Raw genomic sequence first — 12,976 nt, forward strand, 5'->3', positions numbered from 1 at the left:
ATGTACAGGGTAAGCTGCAACCATTATGCTGCATTCTATGTGAGCGTGACAGCCAAGAAGCTGTCTGTCTCCATGAATGGCCACCGAAAACTGTCACCAAGACAGCTGGACCACCCAGTTGCTGGCACACTGCCCAACATGATGTTCTTCATTTCAGTGACTGCTTCACAACCTGTGCCGTCTGGATCCTTCCTGCCAGCACCAGCTTTTCTGAGTTGCGCAGATGGGAACTTTCCCTACAATATATTCCACATTCCCATAACCTCCTGGTCCCAACCTTCATTAGTTAGTTGTCCTTGCCTACCTATTCCCTCCCTGTTCCCATTCCAACACTACACAGCCCTCTGTTCCATCAATGCATGGACAGTCATTTTCCTTCTCTCCTTTTCTGCCCTCTCGCGTCCCTCTCTTCCCCTCTGTCTAATTTGCCAACAGCACAAAGCTGCCCTACCCTCACCCCACTTCCTCCATGTATGCTCCCACAAGCTCCACCCCTACCATGCTATCCCTCCCCAGCCTCCTCATTACTCCCACCATCCTGCACTGCTGCTTCCAGACTGGCCTTGGCAGCCAGAGACTGTGGTCATGCGTGTGCGAGATGCATTTGCGTTAGTGTGTGTGTGAGTTGTCCATTCTGATGCAGGTCTGTTTGGCAGAAAGCATTGTTTGACAGTTTTTTTTTCTTTTCTGTTTGTATTGTCTTTTTATTGAAAGTTGAGTGTGAACAGCAGTTTTGGTTGTTTAAATTGTAATTGTGCATCATTCTATTCTTCATTATTAGAGAACAGTGTACTCTTGTTAGCACATTTTTGAAAGGACCACAAATTTTGAACCTCATAAACAGGGAAATGTGTTACCAAAGAATACCTAATTCAGTAATGATTTGATTCTTCTGTCAATGCAAATATGGAATTAAGGGTACCATATTTGGGGTAATGTGCAGTCTCGTAACACCCACATTTCCTGATGTGCTATTTCAGTAAATTTTATTCAGAATGCCCCATTTTTTAGCAAACTTTCAGAATATCACACCCAGAAACACTCTAAGTACATGTTAGTATAGAAGAAGCAAAAAAAGTGTTAAATATGGGGACATTGGCTAAATCTGATATAGCAAATGTGTACCCTTCTACCATCAGGCAGTTGGAATGCAGGAAGGTCAACCTCTAGTGTCCAAAATACAAAAAAAGGCATGTGATGTAGGAAAAATAAAATTACACTAAAATTACAATTTTTATTACTTTTCTCAAAACAAACAAAACTTTTTTTTCGTTTAGTGTGTCTCCACACTACAGATAATTGAATAAGGGTTGTCATTTCAACAGTCTCTCAGTATATTGTACATCTTTTTTGCTTAACTACACTATAACAGAGCAGGATAGAGTGCATAGACCTGTCTGTAAAAAGGTTTGGAAAAAGTTCAACAGTTTATTGTTTACTTTGTCATGTTATTAATATTGTATTGTCTATCTTAATTAATAAAGTCCATCACTTCTTCATCGAGTTCCAAAATCGAAACATAATGCTTAAGTGTGTCCATTGCATTCAGTAGCTTTTAACATTCTAAGAAATGCTCTGTTTCATCCTCATCTTCACTTTTTCTTGTACCTTTTCCATCTGTTCCTGCAAGCCACTGTCAGTTTTCATGAGCTGACAGACAGCAAAACCTTCCTCACATCCAGCATATTCATCGAAGCTAGTTAGTTAGTGTTTTCTTGTTGCTCAGCTACAGTTCCTACATTTTCTGGCACAATGTCTTCTGAAAGTACCTAATGAAAGCCAGCCTTCTTGAAGCAGTTAGAGATTGTGCTTTCTGGTATAGAATCCCAAGCACTTACAAAATGCATAGCATCCAAGGTCATAACCTTTTTCATCATAGTATGTAGATAGCTCAGCATCTTATTTATGAGAACCTTTTGTATTTTTGTTTCAGGCATTTTATAATGCATTGGTAAAGTGGCTGAAGGTAGCTTGTAGAACTGGGAGGAAAAACTCTAATTCTATCATATTCAGATACAGTGTATTTCGGCTATGCACTGCACACCGGCCAATAAACAGGTGTGTTTTCCTATTTCTAACACACAACCTAGCGTCCCATGCATCATAGAATTGTTCGATGTAACTGTTGTTACCCGTTCGTTCATGTTATACATGCACTTACATGGAAATGTCCACACATTTTAAAGTATTGTAGACTCTTTGCCTTTCCAGTTATTAGTGGCTCCAACTTTCATGTTTCACGTTCATTATAGCATAATACAACAGCCTCTCTTTGCTAAATTTTCCTCCATGGCATTTTTCACCTCTGAACTCATTTTTGTTAGGCAGAAGGTGAAAAAATAAGACAGTTTCATTTGCATTAAAAACATCATTGGGGCTGTAGTTTTTTGTGATTGGGAATAGTAGTTTTCCTTGACTGAACTGTATCAGTATGTACTCCTCCAGCCTCACATCAAAGACATTTATACACTAAACAGTGTCTATTCATGAACATTTTGCTGCAACCATTAGATACTCTGAAATCTGGGAGTCCCACCTTCAATGTCAAATATATTGCTTTAGCATGAACCACAGTACTATCAGTTGGAATATTCGAAGCATGAACTTGTTCTATCCTCTTCAGTAGAATGGTTTCCAGGTCTGGAAATTGATCGTTATACATTTGCTTTCCATGCCATTTCCTCCTTACAAACGTACTGTTTTAATTATTTTTCTTTTGCTCACAATTTTATGTAATGTTGATGGAGGAATGTTTAGTTTTTGAACAATACCAACACACTTAATGTGTGAGTGTTTATCCACTTCCTGAATAGTGTTCGACTTTTCTTCATTTGTAAACTATCTCACTGTCTTTCAATAAATGACGTACCAGTACACTGTTTTTAACACAACCAAAATCATAAACTGAGAGTCAGTCAAAAGATAATCACAAACAAAAAACACCAGCATCTGAATTACATGCTATACGGTTTACTATTTGGCCACTACAGAAGTCTTGAAGTCATCAGAATGACTGCTAACCTATGCAAACTACTTCCACACATCATTTCTACCGTAGCAAATGATCTGTGTGACTTGCAAATTTGCCAGCACTGTCTCTGTCCATTTCCGAATTCCACAGCTGGAAATTTCCTACTCCCGCCACTCTTGGCAGTAAAAGTTGCAGCAGCTACCCCAATACCAATACCGCAGCGTTTGTATGCACTAAGAAGGTAGGGAGAATGTACAAACAAGTCTTTCAATGTGTGTTTAGTGCTGTTTGGACTGGGAGTTCCAAAAATTGACATACTATGCGGGAACACATGGTAGTGAGGAATGTACCAACAAGATTGTACTGTGCTTGCTAGTGTAAAGGAGAGTACTACAAGCAACTTGGCCTTCCTCAAGTTTGGTGGCAGGCAGGTGCGTATTTGAGAGATGGTATGGTTTCTGCCACATATCTTATTGCCTCTCTCCTCATACCCATTTCTCTTATGTTTATTGCCATTTCCAGTGCAAAATTTTTTATATTGGTATCCTATTAAATTATTTAAGTAACAATGCTGCCACGTATACCATTCAGATTTTCCCCTCTGACAATGTCTTCGCTGGAGACAAAATCTCCTTTCAAAAATCCATCACACCCATTAGAAGTTATTTATGGGTTACCCTTGAAGAAATATGAGCAACTGCCTGGCATGTTCTTCTTGACACTTCTTTTAAAGTAGTGTCAAGTTGCTATGTCATATGTTTTTTTCTTAAGCACTAGTGATGAACCTGTTTTACAGATTACATGCTTTTTACATTTGAAGTGCTAGGAAGTTATCCCGTTTATGAGACAATATGTTCAAATCCTTATTTTTTTTTTAGCGAATCTCAGCTGTGGCTGGATGAGTATCTAGACAGATCAGTGAAGGTTGATTGTTTAAACAATCAAATTTTCTCAAAGTTGTGTGAAATGAATATTGGGATCTACAATGAGGTCATTAGAAAGAGAGCACAAACTTAGTTTGAGGAAGGATGGAAGAGGAAGTCAGCTGTGTCTTTTTCAAAGGAATCTTCTCTTGGCATTTGCCTTAACTGGTTTAGGGCAAACATGAAAAGCTTAATTGTGGATGGTTTTGTGTGATTCAAACAATAAGTGTCTTGCCACAGCTGATGTGTGGTATGACGGAGGGAAAATATATAACTATGTTGGTATTTTAATAAAAAAAATTTCAGGAAAGCTATTGCATTGGTATATTCTAGTGCCTTTCTGCAAGTAGGTTACAGTACGCTTGTTCGCCCACTGCTTGAATACTGCTCAGCAGTGTGGAATCCGTACCAGATAGGGTTGATAGAAGAGAGAGAGAAGATCCAGGGGAGAGCAGCATACTTCGTTACAGGATCATTTAGTAAGTGTTACGGAGATGATAGATAAATTCCAGCGGAAGACTCTGCAGGACAGACGCTCAGTAGCTCGGTACGGGCTTTTGTTGAAGTTTCGAGAACATACCTTCACTGAGGAGTCAAGCAGTATATTGCTCCCTCCTATGTATATCTCGCGAAGAGACCATGACTATAAAATCAGAGAGATTAGACCCCACACAGAGGCATACCGACAATCCTTTCCGCGAACAATACGAGACTGGAATAGAAGGGAGAACCAATAGAGGTACCCTCCGCGACACACCGTCAGGTGGCTTGCGGAGTATGGATGTAGATGTAGATGCTTTGGGTATTCTGAAGTTAGGTGAAGTAGAGGGAGTAGCATTGAAAGATTGTGTGCTCTGTAAGTGATCATTGGAAAAATTATGATAATATCATATAGAGTAGCAAATTCCTCCATAAAGTTAATATTATGTAATCAACATCAAATGGGGTATACAGTGCTTGTAATAGAGTACGAGTCATTTAAGTCTTGCAGATAGTTAAATAATTCCATATTTCCGAAATCATTTACACAATTTCTATTGAAATGATTTGGTGAGAGTGAGTTTGCAAGCTATGTATACATCATTTTTTGTGTGTATGGCTACAGATTTGCCATTCACATATTATTAAAAACAAATATGAACATTTTTGTCTAACCCTAATAGTTTTAGTCTTGAAATGCACTTAACTTTTAGGGTAAAGTAAAAGTCTTTGACTCCTACATGCATGTTCTATTATGACATTGAAAATTCCAGGATAGAGACAATAAACAAAAATGAGGAAAGGCAACCACTTGTAAAAGTAGAACTAATTCAGCTGCAAGTGAGTGCCTGCCTTTATAAATTTGTGTTTATTGTATCAGATATTATGCAAGTTTTTAATTAAAATTTGTCTATAGAGTAGGTAGTTGTGCGAAGGATGTTATTGGGCAAATGATGAACATTTTGCATTTTGATCACCTTTTTGAACAACTGACAACTGCGTAGCAAGTAATGAGGGCCACTTATTTCTTTTATTGTTGTAAATATGAACATTGTCATTAGTCTCAAATTGTACTCAATGATGTGTTTCAGTAAATGCTAGTGTTTTTCAAATGATGACTAGGAATTGACTATGAGTGAGTATTACATATTATTTTCAATGGTCACTCTTTGCTGCCTGTCGCCCGCTCCCCTTCTGTCATAGTGACATGGTGCCATTGTCAGTACTTTTGTAATAGCAAGTAGAAATGTACATAACCTGGTGACCTACCCCAGTTGGTGCACAGCTAAGTATCTACATCAGGGTGAGCTGTCCGATGTAGCGGTAATAGCAAGTGGAAATGTAGAAAGCTACTCTAGCTCTGCGCAGCTAATTACCTCCACGTGGGCCAGTTGTCCAATGTAGCAATAATTTTGTTTACGAGCCACTGCGTAAATTGCCACCCAGTTCCCCCAACTGCACTGCTGGTTTGGCTTGAGCTACATTTTCTGTGAGATATGTCCCAGTTGCCTTTTGTTTCACACTCCTTTAACATTCACTCTATACAAAAAAAGTGTTCTCATCAACTTAATATCTGATACGTCATGTAACACAGGTCCTTTAGGAAGTCTGGTAGTTTGTGTTGGCCTGGTGCTGTAGTTGGGCAGTCTTTGCCTTTCTCTTGTGCCCACAAACCTCCCTTGTGAATGAGTCTGTCTGTTAGTGAAAACCGTATTAAAATAACTGTATTATTTTCTCAGATTATCCTGAGATATAGAAAAAAAAAATGCGGCGAGGGAACTTAAATTTATATATGTATTGATAAGGTAAGCTGTTTATTAATTGTGTCTGAAGGTAAAAATTATGTGAAGATCAGAATTCACTGAAATTAGCAATTTGAAAAGTGCTGTATTTCTTCCAATAAAGATTTTCGTGGCATAGATGCTCGGACTTTGAAGAGCTTGTAGATAACTTGAACATACTTCATTCTTAGTTTATTAAAAGTTAATTTGCAGAGAACGACTTCAGTCATTTGCAGTAATCATTAACAATTTCTTCTGGTGCTATATCTCTGATAAGCTTAATTGTAAGATTTGTGTCTTCTAGAAAAATTAACAACTTCACTTTATATGTGAAGTGTAGGTCATTCACACATATAAGGGACTGTGGTGGTGATGATAATATTGATGTCCTTTCATATGGTCCACAGCACCCGGTGAAGTGAGCACTGGCTATAGCAACAATGACCGCCTTGGAGGAGTCCTGCCCACAACAACAGAAGCAGATGCATCATCTTTGGGCGCTGGACGTGGCCGCAGGCCCGTTGTTCCATTACAACAGCAGCAGCCAGGAAGTGCAAGTGACAGTGTTGCTGGATACGGAAGTCCACCTGTTGATCCTCTTGTAGTCAACTTTGAGGAAGGTATGCGGCTCTATTAGACTGTCCGCAATTAACATCTTGATTTTGAGAATACATCCTTCAGTTTTCAACAGTTGAATCTTAAGTGCCAGCACTTGATGTTCTCTGTGTTTTCTTCAGAGGGTTAGTGTTTCTTAATTCTTGTGAGAATCAATCATCTTGGTTCTTGATAAACATGGTTGTATTTTTCACCTATGGTGTAGGGAGAAGTGTTGTTTGAATTACATTTTTATAAGTGGCATAGATCTTTGTTCCACATAGTAAGGCAGACTATTTTTGATTTTCTGTTTGGCTTTTCCGTCCCATGCTTATTTATCTCTATTTGTCTGTCTGTGTGTGTGCTTGGGGGGAGGGGGGGAGGAGGGGGAGATTGTTTTCTGACATTACACAGTTATTTGCTCATCATGTTTGTGTCTGCCTGTTGAGTGTATTTTTTCCGTGTGTGTGTTTGGGGGGGGGGGGGGGGGGGACATTTTTTCAGTCCACATGTAAAAGCATTTATATTTCTGAGTTATTTGATGTTATTATGTTACAGTATTACTGGTCTCTGTAATACTTGTGTGTAGATTAAAATGTTGGATCTGTTGTTATTTGTCTCCAAACTTGGACATGATCCGTGTTTCAGAAGTGACATCATTTTAATCTTAACACTGCTGTTATGCTGAGTTATTACATAATCATTATAACATAAAGCAATGAAGTCCTGAATTAAATTTTTTTGAGTAATTATTATAACATGATATGTATCTAATTATGAATATGTTATTTTGACATTGTAAGAGTATATGTTTATCAGATCTTTTATTTTTTTGTTTAATTGTGTTTCTAATATGTTTGAAAAGTTATGAAAGCTTGATTATTAGCTTTAGGAGAACATAGTTAATTCTTTCGATCATACCGTATTTTTCCTCAATTTTTCAAGTAATTTTGCTCATTTACCAGGGCAATACGTATGTGCTTTGACAAGACTGGTTGTTAATTTTTTTTACAGAACTAATTGCAAATGATATTCAGTTGTGGGTATGGTCCTTTTTTTCTTAATTTTTTATCAGACTACTGCGCTGGTAGTATTAGTTGCAGCATGTTGGACAAATATGTTTAGAAATGAGCACTCATTTATATTCAGACTAAACGATTCATACTGTTATCCTGTGCAATTCTTCTTTGTGCAATTAAGTAATACCAATGCAGCCAGGATATTTTGCCGAGTTCCTGCAGTACACGATACTAATATTCTGAAAATTTCTCAGACATGAGTGCTGTTTGCTCGGGGGGGGGGGAATAGATCTGTGACTCTTAATACTCAGGAAATGCCTTCCTATTGGATTGTGATTTGAATTATTACACGTAATATTGTGAAATCGTTGAATCAGCTTCATTGTTAATTATTATGTTAAAATTCAATATCCACATGCCATGTTCCAGTTGTATTACTCCATTTTGTTTGGAAACTGATCTGCAAGGCACTGTTAACAGCAATTGAAAAAATAAAATAGCAGAATAATAATAGTTTTCATGATTGTTACAGTAAAAGTGGAATCATTCATTGAACATAAAAGTAATACAGCTGATATTAACAACAATCCTGTATTACATATTGATCCCATGAGTTTCTCACTCCAGATTATGTCTTTGTTAGCTATCTTTAATCGGTGTGCAGAACTGTTGCTGCTTAGTTGTTAAAATATTAATTTCTGCTGTTATCCACTTCAGTTTATTTGGGTCTTTTAATGACTTAGTGCACATATTTGTGAGAATTCATTTTCTTCATGAATCTTGTACTTGAGTAGTAACTACAAAACTGAGAAGTATGAAACTGCTCTATGGCAGTGAACTATCTTGAAGCATATTAACGTAGAGTATGCTTATATTATTATCTTTTGTAATGTGAGAGTTCATAATGAAATTGCCTATTCATTAACATGTCATATTCTAAGTAGAGATGAATGTTTATTGTATTTCCTGGTGGTGAGAACTGACTTAATAACCAAAGTACACCACAGTGATATTAATTTGTACAACTAACGTATAATACCCAGTCTCTTTAGTTGTGTGCAATAATTTATAAATGTTTGTTAGAAAAGTGCTAGCATATACTGAGGTTCTCACCTGTTTGTCTGTGGTGCATGTGTATGCAGAAAACTACAATGCCACAATGTGTGCTTTTGATTATTATTAATTACTGAATTTAGGGAGTGGAAAGATATTTATATTGCATTGTGGGGTCAATACACAATATTGAAATATGACTAGCATTTGTGATTCCTGGTTCTGTGTTGCATTTTACTTATCACTTTGTGGTATAGGTTAGGTTGTTGTGTTCGACCTTCATCCTTCTTAATATGTACTAATCATCAAAATTTGTCAATTTGAAGACACTATTTATTGTGACATCTCCATCTGAAAATTTTGCAATAATGGTCTTTTTATGAGATTTCATGTATATATAAAGTTGCTGCTTCTGTAGCTGCAGAGTACTGCCATTTTAGTGCAGGCACTATTATTCCATTTGGCTGCTTCATTTATTCAGATTTTATTGTATAGTTTAAAATGGAACACAATTTATGAATAACGTTTCTTTGTTTTTCATTACTATGGAAAGTAATACTGCGACTGTATTGTTTTGATCTTCAATATTATTCAGTTTTTATTTATTGCTGAGCAGAAATTGTGTACCAGTCCTGCTGCAGCAGGAAATATATATATATAATAAGTGACAAATAAACATGTTTACAAAAACTGTATGTATGAAATAATTGCTGATCTGCAAGAATGCCACCAAAGTAGTAAAATAAAGCCATTTCTTATCTATTGATTGATTTTGGCAATATTGCCTCTCCAAAAGAGAGAAAAATCTTTTCAGATGAAAAGTTCAAAATTTCAGATTTTGGCTAATATATTGCTATTGTGCGTGTTCTTGCAGAGTCAGACAATGAAAGTGTTCCTACCACGACCCCTACCAAGAAGCCACAGAGGAAGGTGCATGTTAAGACCCTGGAGGAGATCAGACTAGAACGTATCCAGGCTGAGTCTGCTGCGTTCTATGGCTACGGAGACGATGGAGGAGGGAGTGCGCCACAAGCTCCGAGTGACCTGCGTTCCAAGATATCTCGCAGGACTGAAGGTGCGTCAGATCCTTCCACGTTTAGAGTGCTCACTCTTGAAGAGATACGACGTGGTCGACGAGGAGTGACTGAGGAGGAAACAGAGAGCAGTGAAGCAGGTAGCAGTGAGGTGCAGTATAAGAGGTTAGCAGATTTCGAGAGGACTGCTGCCCCTCCAAAAAAACTTAGGAGGAAACCTCCACCTAGGGCACCACCAGATGTTATTACCCACTCTGGTGTTGTCAAACTAAAAAGATGTAGAGATTCCGAAGTAACGACGTCATCTGGTTTGGGAATGCCAGACAGTACAACAAGAGATCTGAAAGCCAATGGTGTGTCACGTGAGAATTTTCATGGTGAATGCCCCCCACTTTCAATGTTCAAAGAAATGACAGCAGAGGAAGATGAAGATGAACTGCTGGAAACTGATGAAGAGACTGATGGTACAGTAGCAGCAAATGAGATGTCAGCATATGATGATGTTGTCCTTGATGACATTGATGAGTTACTTAATGTGTGAGCTGTGTATTCTCTATACAAATTGTGGCCTTATAAGTGTGTCTGATGTGGAACAATTTATCACAGTTCTCGATACCGCAAAAGATATGACATTCCATTTGTATAGTGTGAAAAGAGAAATGAGCCACATGTTCACATTTCATTTTTAAAGACCAGATGTTAATTAATTTAATTGTTTGTGTACACGTACACATGTTTATGTATGGAACTGTGTGTGTGTGTGTGTGTGTGTGTGTGTGTGTGTGTGTGTGTGTGTCAAAGTACAGTAACATGCAGCATAATGTGTGAATTACAGCTCTTCAGGTGTATAATTCACAAGTTTACATCTGTGTAAAAATTTGTTACCTCTTGTTGGTATATTACTTGTTTATCACTGTCAAATTGATTTACGTATTTAAAAATTGTACACTATTTTTTCCCTTGCAGTGAAAGCATGGAATGTTTACAGTGTGTTCGTTGTCCCAGTCTATTATTTTTTTCTATTAAGACAGGTTGGAGAAAATGTTTCACAAGAAAAGGGTCTTTAATTCACATGTGTGTTGTTGGCCTTTATTATAAGTCACAAAGCGGCGAACTTCTAGTTAACGTATGGTCATTATTTGTATTCTGTTCTTGTTAACTTAGTAAAGTATAGTGAACTGTAATTATTTCATGTTACATTCATGAAATCATTTGATCCTTACCATGTTTATGTACGATTTTACATAATTACAAAAGGGTTGAATTCACAGAATTAACTAGAGACTGTGGCCCAGGAATCGGTGTTTTCTGTCCCCTATGCTAAGTGCATGTACTTTGTGCTTGCAGAAGATACCACTTGAGCAGTAGTAGAACAATACATATCATGTGTTTATTGTTGAAACATTTTTTTAAAAAATTATTGCCTCTTTGAGAAGAAGATTCCGTGATTGTTCCATCATTATTGTATGTCCCGATGATGTCCCTAGCTGTAATATACACTTGCTTCTGGTCAAGTCAGTGAGGCACACCATGAAAAGGAGCTGTTGATACTCAGTTTGCAAACAGTGTTAGCACTGTTGAAGTAAGTCTCATGAATATTGTCAAAATGTCACAAACACACTTGAAATTTTATTTTTGCAGAGTGGTTGTTGTGCAAGACCTCACTTATCCTGGCATAATGAAGCGCAATTCATTCTGTAAGACACTCCTTAATAAACTGACGAATCACACTGTTCTCATATTAGACATAATAATATACAAAAGGCCCAACTGAAGTATGCAGCTGTTGTACTTGCTTCCTCTTCAGATAACCCTCATTGTGTGATGTGATGTAGCAAATTTTGGAATATAGTGTTGGCAACAGCTGTGATACAGGTTTTCTGTGGTTTCCCTAAATTGACTAAGATAATTGCCAGAACGTTTCCACTAAAAGGACCTGGCCAGATCTATTTCCCATCATTGTCAGACTTTCTTTTGTTTTGTGATTCATCTGAACCCTTTAAAGAAAGAAAAATTAACACTTTCTGTAATATACAGAATGTGCAGCTTACAAGGAAGATTTGGGCACTATTGTGGGGAACTTTTAGCACATGTGCTGTTCAAAAAATGAGTGAGATTGTTTACATTAAAATAAAACTGTATTACCCTTTGTATTTTTAAATAAAACAAATTGACAGTTACTTTCATTGTTAGAAAAATAAAACTGTCAGCTTCCCATTGCTCACACTGTAAGACAAATAAGGTATGCATATAAAAGGCAGTGTGGTAGCAGATCAAAGTATGAATCTGAAGATGTTTAGCTTATAACTAAGGATGTTGTTTAGTTTGTAACTAAGGAAATATCGTGTTAGATGTGGAAAACATTACAAAGTTTATATATATGATGATGTCTGTGTGTGTGTGTGTGTGTGTGTGTGTGTGCCGGCGCTCTCCCGCTTGGTAAGTCTTGGAATCTTTGTTTTTAATATATATATATATATATATCCTGAATGGAACAAAAACAGTTGAATGGCTGGAGATAATTACTCCTTGTATAGTGCAGTAGATGAGCAGTAGAGAGGACAATCAACAAGTGGAAAGCAGAATGGTAGCAGAATGTTCGAATAGCACATGGAAATGATACAAAGGGATTGAAACAGGGGGATAAAATAGAGGTGAGAGAGTCATATGGGAGAACAGTGTGAATGAATATTCAGTGACGTATGAAGTGGACACAAGCTGCAGATTAAGACAATGATACATTCAAAAATGGAGATAATATAGAAACAGGGACAAAGGTAGATGAAGGAGATGGAATATTGGAGATAGTGGCGAGGGAGATTGAGAGACTGACGGATATGTTGTATAGAAAGCTGGTGTTGCACATAAGATTATATGACATGGGTTGAAAAGTGGCTATTTACTGGCACGCTCTGCAACTGGGTGGTCAACCTATTTCTTGGCCATGGATTGATATCAGCATTTCAGCCAGGTTAGCAGCTTGCTGGTTATCCCACCCACATAAAGACTGTGCAAAGTTATGGCAAACTTAATTTGTATATTTCCCCCCTAAAAGTAGTAGTTGGTGAAATAGAAATATAATTTGTGTCCTACATTAAAAACAAAGTTACGAGTTAACAGC

At 37.3% G+C, this 12,976-nt stretch overlaps 1 protein-coding gene across 2 annotated transcripts in view; it reads left to right on the forward strand.

The window, feature by feature from the left end:
* The window catches only part of LOC126281926 (zinc finger CCCH domain-containing protein 11A-like), a 62,797-nt gene extending 51,758 nt beyond the window's left edge, over positions 1–11,039 (forward strand). For both annotated transcript variants that reach the window (XM_049981259.1, XM_049981260.1), the window contains 2 exons: positions 6,563–6,775; positions 9,696–11,039. In XM_049981259.1, the coding sequence (XP_049837216.1) occupies positions 6,563–6,775; positions 9,696–10,396 (914 nt within the window). In that variant the 3' untranslated portion in view covers positions 10,397–11,039. The remainder of the gene's footprint in view (positions 1–6,562; positions 6,776–9,695) is intronic.
* Positions 11,040–12,976: the final 1,937 nt, after the last annotated feature.

The sequence above is a fragment of the Schistocerca gregaria genome, chromosome 7 (genome assembly GCF_023897955.1).
Source record: "Schistocerca gregaria isolate iqSchGreg1 chromosome 7, iqSchGreg1.2, whole genome shotgun sequence".
Lineage (NCBI taxonomy): Eukaryota > Metazoa > Arthropoda > Insecta > Orthoptera > Acrididae > Schistocerca > Schistocerca gregaria.